Source organism: Carlito syrichta, unplaced genomic scaffold (genome assembly GCF_000164805.1).
Source record: "Carlito syrichta isolate Samal-C Ts95f unplaced genomic scaffold, Tarsius_syrichta-2.0.1 Scaffold251683, whole genome shotgun sequence".
In the NCBI taxonomy this organism is placed as follows: Eukaryota; Metazoa; Chordata; class Mammalia; order Primates; family Tarsiidae; genus Carlito; species Carlito syrichta.
In genome coordinates this window covers 131,792-141,590 of record NW_007195779.1, presented here as the reverse complement: position 1 = coordinate 141,590, position 9,799 = coordinate 131,792, and the positions used below count along the sequence as shown (strand labels likewise).

Here is a 9,799-nt window from a genome sequence, read left to right as displayed (position 1 = left end):
AAAAAAAAAAAAAAAAAAAAAAAAAAAGTAAATACTGAAAGCTATAAAAAGATCCTAGGACTGAAGGGAGAGTACATCCACTGGGCTGTGATGTCTTGTGACACCTCCAAGACCTACCTCAGTCTTTAAGGATGTGGACAACGTGTCGTCATGGTATTTCCTGTAATTGATACCCTTTCTTAAAACAATCTCTCTCTCAAAAAATAGTCTGAAGTCACACCTTTCCATTCATTTCTCTAATTTTAGACACACCCATTTCCTCTTCCAGTTTCCCAGTTAGAAAAAAAACCTTGGTCATCGTATACAAGTACACATTGTGTGACTTGTGTATTTGAAATAATATCGGAATTTAGAATTGTTAAGGTGATTTTGTGTGTGTGTGTTTGTTGGAAATCAAAGCCTGGGGGTGGGAATGGGGCAGGATTTATTCACTTTGAACCTGAAAGACATATTTGGTTAAACAGAAATGGAAAAGTCACAGTTAACGGTTGGGAACGTAGACGTTCCTCGTCCTTCCTCAGCGGATGACAGATCTGTTCTGCAGGTCTGCTGTTGATTATCTGCAACAGCCAACCCTCCAATAACAGAGACAGAAAGGCAGACTAGGTCTGCCCTCACAGAGGCTACTGCAGAGTTAAGAAATACACCTTCAATTTGCGAATAACAAAGAAAAAGTACGGAATCAAGGGCACAGTCAAACAGTGCAGTAAACACTATCAGAATTCAGAGGAAACAGACCTGGAGAGACTGAGTAGTTAGGAAAGATTTCAAGCATAGGGGATTATTGAAATGTGTCTCAAGGAAGTAGAATTTGAGAGGGCGAGGACAACTGGACAAAAGGAAAGAGACATTTTCAGCTGCCTGAGCACTGGTATGTTGCAGGCGGGTGGTGGTGGTGGTAGTGGCAGGGGTGGGGGGTGAGTGTGGGCTGGTAGCCAGGGCACCATGTGCTCCAGTGACCTTAGGAAACACCACTGGTCAATAGGACTGGGGTCAGAAGACACAGAGGGCTTGAATGTGAGGCAGAAGAATGTCGAAACAATGCCATGAGAAATGAACTTGGAGACAGATTGAACGAGGTTGCTCTTTGCTAATATTCATATTCTAAAGTCTTTCTGGGGACACTGGCATTTGGAATTCCAAACAAATGTAAACTTTGGGAGAAAAAGGACACTCTGAAACTAAATACACATAATTTATCAAAAAATAATTGCTGATTTTCTGGCTAAGCCTATATTGTTACCTACAGATGGAAACTCTGCAGTGTTCTTAGTCAGGTAAGGATGGTGAGGGTCCTGGTGTCCGAGGGCCAGTGAGGTCACCTTGTGCTAGCCTGCTGTGCTCTCTGACCACTGTAGATGGTTAGTTTTATATTGCTTTTCTTGCTCCAAAGGCCTCTCATGCTCACGTGTGGGATCATGATTCAGGTTGGAAAGTTCCAACTTAAATTTCAGCTGGGCTCAGTCAGAAAGATGGTCTGCGGGAAGTGTTACTAGCTGCTGCTGTGGCATTGTTGTCAATTCTGGACTCGGGGAAGTCAAGGCAGTGAACTTGGTCCCCTGAGACTTTATGAGAAACATTACTGGGGCGAGCCTCTCTGCCAGGTTGCCCGTATCACCAGGGCGATCGGGATGTGGTCCTGCTACCCCCAGACCCTTGCTTAATGCCAGATACTGCACCATCCAAGGGTGGAATAAAACACACCCCATCAACAACCATAAAACCTCTCAGCGTCTGTCAGCTCATCACCTGTGGTGAGCAGTCTTGGGGATAGTGAGCTGTGTGTGCTGGGTGGCTTTGGGAGACATCTGTCCTGAAGCTGCCCGGGTAGGGGCTGCCAGGTGAGCTGTGCTGCCTTGGTGGTGTGGACAGGGAGGTGAGCAGGGTGGGTGCTAGGAGGGGAGGGCCAAATACAGTGAGGGATGGAGCAAAGACCCTCTGGGACAAGTTTCCTCTTGTCCGTCAGCTGATCTGAGTTGGATGGTCTCAGACTGACCCAGAAGGCTTCGCGGCTCTGCTGGGGGAAGGAGCCCCATCCCCTCCACCCCCGCAGGCTTTCACTGTGATATGCTCCTTGTGAAGCTTGTGCTCCCTTTTGGCCTGCAGAGCTGATTCTGAGATCACAGGTCCTGCCTCCTCCTCTGTGTGTCCCAGTCATCCCAGCCTGGGCAAGCAGTGGGTGCTTTACACTTACATGTGAGCATGAGCCAAACCCAGGCCAGCCGGAATTCCTCACTGGAAGGTAGCGGCGGGTGTGTGCGAGGAACGACAATGTCCCTGTGGAAAACTTGGCGCAGTGTCACTTGATGGTGTCAGGAAAGCACAGCCGGCCCAGCACCACAGATGCCAGGATAAGCTACTGTTCCGGCGGCTTTCTCTTTAGAGCCTTGGCGAGCATGAGTTTGGTATTTATGGCTGGCCAGATTTTCTGCCAGGCACAGTGTGAGGCCACACAGGTGGGTGGGACACAAGTCAGTTCCCAAGGGATCACAGTCTAGCGAGACAGGTGGCAGAAGGATGGCCGCCCCGTGGAGGGGCGCTCCTGGGGGAGGGAGGCGGAGCTGCGGGAGCCCCAGGAAGGGACCGGCCTCACTCCAGGGTACAGGGAGACCCCGTGGAGCACAAGGTGAGGGAGTGCAGGCAAGTATTCAGGGGAAAGGACCATGGCCAGGGCAGGCCGGCCAGTCCAGGCTTTCGAGGGAGGCCCGTGCTGGGGCACAGGAGTGAGGGGACATGACCCTGCAGGGTGCAGGAGAGGAGCTTATCCAAGCCTAAGTATTCCCCACTCATTCCTCAGTGGAGGAATCTGGACCTGACTTCGTAGACTATGTTGTACGATGGATGCTATGTGACCAGTAGCAGAGCAGCCGGCAGACCCAGGGTTCCAGCTTTCACCCAGAGGCAGAGCCCTGGCTCTGGGTGGGGACCTCTGAGAACACAGACACCCCCCCCCAACTGCCTCCTCCGCAGAAGTGCCACATGCTACCCAAGTGCTCTGCTCATGTAAAGTGATAGAAATTCATGGGAGAAAACAAAATTGTGCATGTTATAGCATCCCAACAGCTGGTGAGGAAACCCTATGTACACAGCAACGAAATCATAAAGTGATACAATTGAAGCCTCTTAGAGCAAATGACAGCCTCTCGTCCCTCCCATCTCAGAAACAGGTCGACTGGGCGCAGGCAGAGGGGGCAAGCATATTTATATAATTTGGTTGTACACATTACATATAATAAAGCTATATGTTCCTACAAATGGAAACTAATTTTCATAATTGCAAATAAGATATTCCAATATATTAAGAACACATATTGAGTAACGACCAAAACCATATGGAATTGGCTTGTAACAGTTCTAAAAAATGCATAAGTTGGTTGATGCTTTGAAGGCTTTCATTAGCATTAGAATTATTTATGTGGAAAAATAAAATTCAAGTATTAATATGGATTTATAATAATTTTAATAATGATTAAGAAGCACTAAAAAGGTCAAAATACCAAGCCCCTCATAAAGAAACTAGGAAAAACATAAAGGGGAGAAATAAACATTTATAATGAAAGAGAAAACAATGGTTTTAGTGAACTCAAAAAGGTAAGAAGTAAATATAACAAAATCAGGTGGAAACAAAAGATCAGATTTTCTTAATTCACTGATGTATTAGAGAAACACCATTCTTGTGCTTGCAAGACTGCCTAATTGAATGTATTTGCATATATCTTGCGTGCACTGTAGAATAAAATTAAGCATTTAAAAAATAACAAAAAAGAAATCATGACGTGACAAGCAATCACAAACCTGTGTGGTTCCATCTAGCCTCTCCTCACCAGAGGCTACAGCACTCTAAGGACCACCTGGGGAAAGGCTGTGGTCATCACATCCTTGGGAGCTGGCAATGACCATGGTTGCGATGACCATGTGTGTTGCTGTGTATGTGAGATTTCCTCACCAGCTGGTTGGATGCTCTACCGCACACCATTTTGTTTCCGCACATGAATCTCTTGTCACTTTACACAAGCAGCACACTTGGGTAGCATGTGGCGCTTCTGTGGAGGAGGGAGCTCGGTGTGTGTGTGGGGAGTCTGTGTTCTTAGAGCTCCCCAACCAGAACCAGGGCTCTGCCTCTGGGTGAAAGCTGGAACCCTGTGTCTGCCCGCTGGCTCACCTAGAGGCTATTTGATAACATTTCATTTTGTGTTTCCTCGTGCTACAATCCCTTAGGATACAGCAGTCGATGCAACTCTCTAAATGTAGAGAGAAAAAACTGGAAGCTATTTCACTGTGCAATTTTCTGTTTTCTTACTGCTTTCAGTTGCACAGAATCAAATGTGACAAAGCCACCGGTGTGATTGAGATGGTCATGGATCGGTTTTCCATTGAAAATGAAGGTACTTACACTGTGCAGATCCATGACGGAAAAGCCAAAAGCCAATCCTCTCTGGTCCTTATTGGAGATGGTATGTAATACCGAACACTTTCATATATCCAGAAAAGATAATTCAAAAGAGATTTTTGTGACTGGAGAGAAGCAAACATATTTCATATACATTTTTTTTCTCCCTCAAATATTGAATTTAGCATTCAGGGCGGTGCTAGATGAGGCTGAGTTCCAAAGAAAAGAATTTCTCAGGAAACAAGGTAAGTCAGTGATTCGTGCCCCTCCACCGGTGTATGGCAAAGATGATTTGCATGTGTCAGTTAGATCCTACACAGTGCCAAGTTACTCTAAAGACCTTCTTAGATGATCAATAGATGAGGTCATTTCTTAGCTGTGCAGATGTGGGGGCTTTTCTGTCCTCTGCCCTTGATTTGTGGTTTGCCTGTGTTTTTTTCTGACTTCTACCTTTACAAGCCCTGAACTCTGTTGGCTCACATTTCCTGGTATTATCCTTGAGGAAACCATCCATCTCACCAGGTTCTGGGGCTGATTTGCCAACTAGCCAACGGGTCTCTTCTGTTTGCTGCTGGGAGATGGTTCTTCCCAAACTGTTGTTTCTTTGAGATACTCCTTTCTTAAAACAATGTAATAACTCCAAATGATACTAGGTAAGCTCAACTCTCCTTAATCTCCTTCACCCGCAAGAACAGATTTTTCCTATTATGCCCCATTTCAATGTTCTGGATAGGCCACACTGACTTATTTTATTTTATTTTATTTTAGATTTAGCGAACACATTTGCAGTTTTGTTACATGGGTGTATGCGTGACGGTGAGGTTTGGGCTTCTCTTGAGCCTGTCACCCAGGTGATGCACATGGTGCCCAGTGGGCGGATTTTCAGCCCTTACCCCCTCCCTCCTTCTCCCTTTAGAAGTCACCAGTGACTGCTGTTCACATCCTTACGCCCGTGTTGTTCAATGTCTGGCTTTAACGCCTTCTTTTCATGGTGCCCATATCCATCTTTGTAGTCTTGTCATTCCTGTGGTCTTTTCAAACTGAGGCACCATTCCAAGTAGAAAGTGGATCTTCACACCTCCCTATGGCTTTTCCTGTCTGCAGGGGGTCCTGCTGGTTCTTTTGTGGTTTTTACCTGAGCCACTTGTGAGGGAGTTTAATGTTACCCTGAACTCTCTGGAAGATGGACTGGCTAGTCTATCTTTGTAGTGTCCCTAACACTTTTTTTTGAGTCAGGGTCTCACTCTGTCACCCAGGCTGGAGGGCAGTGTCACGATCACACTCACCAGTGTGACTTGACTTCCTGGGCTTAGGCAATCCTCCAGCCTTAACCTCCCAAGTAGTTCGAACTACAGTCATGTGCTGTTATGCCTGGCTAAATTTTTTATTTTTTGTAGAGATGAGGTCTCACTATGTTACCCAGGCTGGCCTCAAACTCCTGGCCTCAAGAAATCCTCCCACCTTGGCCTCCGCAAGTGTTGAGATTACAGGCATGAGTCACTATGTATGCCTCCCTCTAACATTTCTTACAGGGTTGAGCACCTTGGCCAGGTGAAGACTTACCAGCTGCATGGTAAAGGGGTGAAGGATGACTGCCAGACAGAGTCCAGTAGCCTTAACACAAACAAAACAAAATAAAAAAGAGTGGGTGGGTGGGTTGGGGCATTATCAGACGTTATCTACTATAGAGAGGGCAGGGGACATCATTCCTATCTCCAGAAACTTGTTTATTTCACTCACTATTGTGTGAATTTTTTAACTGCTTAACTTTTACAGTTTTTAACTGCTTAACTACAAACAATATATTTTAAATATATTGCTTTTAAAAATACATCTTAATCAAAGGAAAATGGATACATTTTAGGCTCTCAAACATAACCCAAGGATTTATTCAAATAATAATTTAATATATGGAATTTCTGTGCCTTTTGAGAAAATTAGAATATGGGTTATGAAATATAAAACCAAGACATTAGCTTTTATTATCTTTATTTCTAATAGTAAAAAATATTTGATTTTACTCATTTCCACATTATGAACTTTCTTAAAAACCAACTTTAAGAATGTATTTATATGAAAGAGATCAACATCTACTTTCCAAGTCTGCTCAATATTTTTGTGTTGCATGAGATAATGGTGTTATCATGTATGGCTGACTTCTACATTTGTTTTACATAAAAATGGTTGATATTTTGCAAAAACATACCTGAATGAATCCATCTTTGATTTTGAATGCTATAGTAATAAAATGTGTTTACAAAATTGCTAGGCAAGCTGCTTTTTCCTCTTCTCTTCCTCTTTTATTCGCTTATGTAAAGGTTTTATATACTACACTGTTGAACCTTCAGTTAGACATATTCCTCGAGAAAGAAAATACAATGTTTTCAATATTCTTTCTAAAGATCAAAAGATATTACGTCTGTAAGCAGGAGAGACCAGACAGAATAGTCCTACTAGGAAACGCAGGTTCCCACAGTGAATCAGTGTTAATTGATGCACGCTGGCTTCAGAGTCCTGAAAATTACCTGAGTTTCATACTGTACAGTGATTTCAAATCTACCAAAAATGTATTATGAAAAAATATATAACATATGCATATACATTATATATACACACACCATACATGTATGTATGTATTGTTGATAAATTTATTTATTTTACCTTTTTTTCCCCTTTTTAAAAACTTGTTTCTGCTTTTTTCCTCCTTAGGCCCTCATTTTGCTGAGTATCTGCACTGGGATATTACAGAGGAGTGTGAAGTCCGACTTATTTGTAAGGTGAGAACCTGGTTCTAACAACTCTTTTTAGTGATAGCTAGGGCTAAAGCTTTGATATTTAACATGCTCAAGGTTGACATAAATTTATTATAGGAAAATACTTAGATTTATTTTTAATTTAATTTAATTTAATTTTATTATGTCGGGGTCTCATTCTGTTGCCCAGGCTGGAGTGAAGTGGAATAATCATAGCTACCGCAGCCTTGACTTCCTGGTTTCAGGTGATCCTTCTTCCTCAGCCTCCTGAGTAGCTGGGACTACAAGCACATGCCACCATACCCTACTAATTTTTATTTTTTTATTCTTTTATTTATTTATTTATTTTTAGAGATGAGGTCTTGCTATGTTGACTAGGCTGATCTCAAACTCTTGAGCTCAAGTAATTTTCCTGCCTCGGCCTCCCAAAATGCCTGGATTACAGATGTGAAACACGGAGCCTAGCCTAGATTTATTTTTAGTAGTGCATTTCTTCCATTAAGATATTTTAAAAGAAAGACTCAGAGGCAAAAACATTAATAAGAGAAGAAAGGTTTACTTGCAAATAAGTTGCAAGAAAGAGGAACTTTAGCCAGTCTTGTTCAACAGATGAAAAGCATGACCGATATTTACAGGATGAAACCCACTAGATTACTAAGGACAGGCTGTCAACCTAGTCTATTTTTGTTGGAAAAACAGCAATTTTCTCAAATGATTACTGTATGCAGGAAGGTATTTTTTTTTTTTATTTTAGACGTCAGCACTGCAAAAATCAGATCACAAGGCAGTCAGCATGACAGCCCAGAAAGAGACAGAGTGATGCTGCTATCATCGGTTTCTTCTTTTTTCTTTTTCTTTTTTCCTGACAGTGGCACACTAGGGGTGTGCAAAAAAAGGGTGGTGGCAAAAAAAAAAAAAAAAAAAAGAAAAGAAAAAAAAAGAAAAAAAGAAAAGATGAGTACTGCTTCCCCAGGGGCTCAATATCATCTTAGTGCAATATAACCCTCTATAAATATTTAAAAGTATTTTAGGCTCCCTGACTAAAGTGATTCATAAATCTTTAAACACAGATATTGGAGAAACTAAATAAATATTACTTGAGATTGAGGGTTTCTTTTTTTTTGCAGTTTAATGCATTTAATTTACATACTTGTGTCCCTGTCAAGCCTGTAGTTCTGTAAACCATTTTTCTACATAATTTTTCATTTAATAATACTGCAGCAGATGGTTTTTAAAAAATTTATTTACATGGCAAAATAGTTGGAGAAAAATTTATGCAAGGATACATTCTATTAATAATTTTTACAGACAACCATTATTTATTTGTTTATTTTTTTCTTGTTTTAAAAATTTCAATAGCTTTAAGGGGGTACAAATGGTGTTTGGTTACATGGATGCATGCAGCTGGTTACATGTCCAGTGGTGAAGAATTCAGGGCTGTAAATGCACCCACCATTTCCACCTGTGCACATTGTACCAGATAGGTGATTTTTCTGTCTCTATACCCCTTCCAACCTCCTCTTGAGTCTCCAATGTCCATTATATCATTCTATATGCTTCTGCAGATTCTTAGTTTAGCTCCCACTTAAAAGTGAGAATATAGGATATTTGGTTTTCTGTTCCTGTATTACTTCACTTAGGATAGTGGTCTCCAATTCCATACAAGTTCCTGCAAAAGACATTACTTCATTCCTTTTAATGGCTAAATAGTATTCCATGGGGTGTGTGTGTGTGTGTGTGTGTGTGTGTGTGTGTGTGTGTGTGTGACATTTTCTTTTTTGTTTGTTTGTTTTTTTTGAGTTGGAGTCTTACTCTATCGCCCAGACTGGAGTGCAGTGGCCGCTCCCAGCCACCGCAGCCTCGACCTGCTGGGCTCCGGCGATCCTTCTGCCTCAGCCTTCCAAGTAGCCGGAATTACAGGCGTGCACTACCACGCCTGGCTAATTTTTTGATTTTATTGTAGAGATGAGGTCTTGCCTGCCCAGGCAGGTCTCGAACCCGCAGGCTCAGGTAATCCACTCACCTCAGCCTCCCAAAGGCGTGGGATTACAGGTTGAGCCACCGAGCCCAGCTGTGTCACATTTTCATTACCCACTAATCAGTTGATGGACATTTAAGAAAAGTTTAAAAGAAGAGAAACATCATAAACAGAAGAAAATCTGCTAAAAATGTATTCTACAACACAAATGGAGAAAGAGAGTGCTTACTTTTAGGAAGTGTGAGCCAGGGGTGTGTCCCATGACATTGAAGGAAGGATCTTGTTATTTATGTTTTTAAGATATTTCTGAACACTAGAGGTGCCCATAGTTTAAAGAGTTTACAGTAGAGAGAAGCTGAAGGACTTCAGAGAAGAGACAAATGAGTTATTTTGAGGGACAAGAACCTACAGGACAAATACATGATTTAAAGATATTTGTTTTAGTAATTAAGTTGAAGGTCATTGGAAAGGCTTTTTTATTTAGCATACCAGCAATTTTAAATATCTTCGAAGAAGAGAATAAGGGTAAACTATTGAATTAAGAGAGTAAGAAGTTAAATTTTCACTGAAGATGGACACTAAAAGAGGTTTCGAAAAATGTCAGTATAAAGGAAATCTCATCTTCTAGGGCTGTGTAGCCTTGACCTCAGTCTATCCTAAGATTCATGATCAATGAGT

The 9,799-nt window shown here is 42.0% G+C and overlaps 1 protein-coding gene across 1 annotated transcript in view; it reads left to right on the top strand.

The window, feature by feature from the left end:
* MYOM2 (myomesin 2) overlaps positions 1 to 9,799 on the top strand; it is a 93,253-nt gene that overhangs the window by 61,384 nt on the left and 22,070 nt on the right. Inside the window, exons 25-27 of the mRNA XM_008052004.1 lie at positions 4,310 to 4,454; positions 4,576 to 4,635; positions 7,100 to 7,167. Of these exons, the coding sequence (XP_008050195.1) occupies positions 4,310 to 4,454; positions 4,576 to 4,635; positions 7,100 to 7,167 (273 nt within the window). The remainder of the gene's footprint in view (positions 1 to 4,309; positions 4,455 to 4,575; positions 4,636 to 7,099; positions 7,168 to 9,799) is intronic.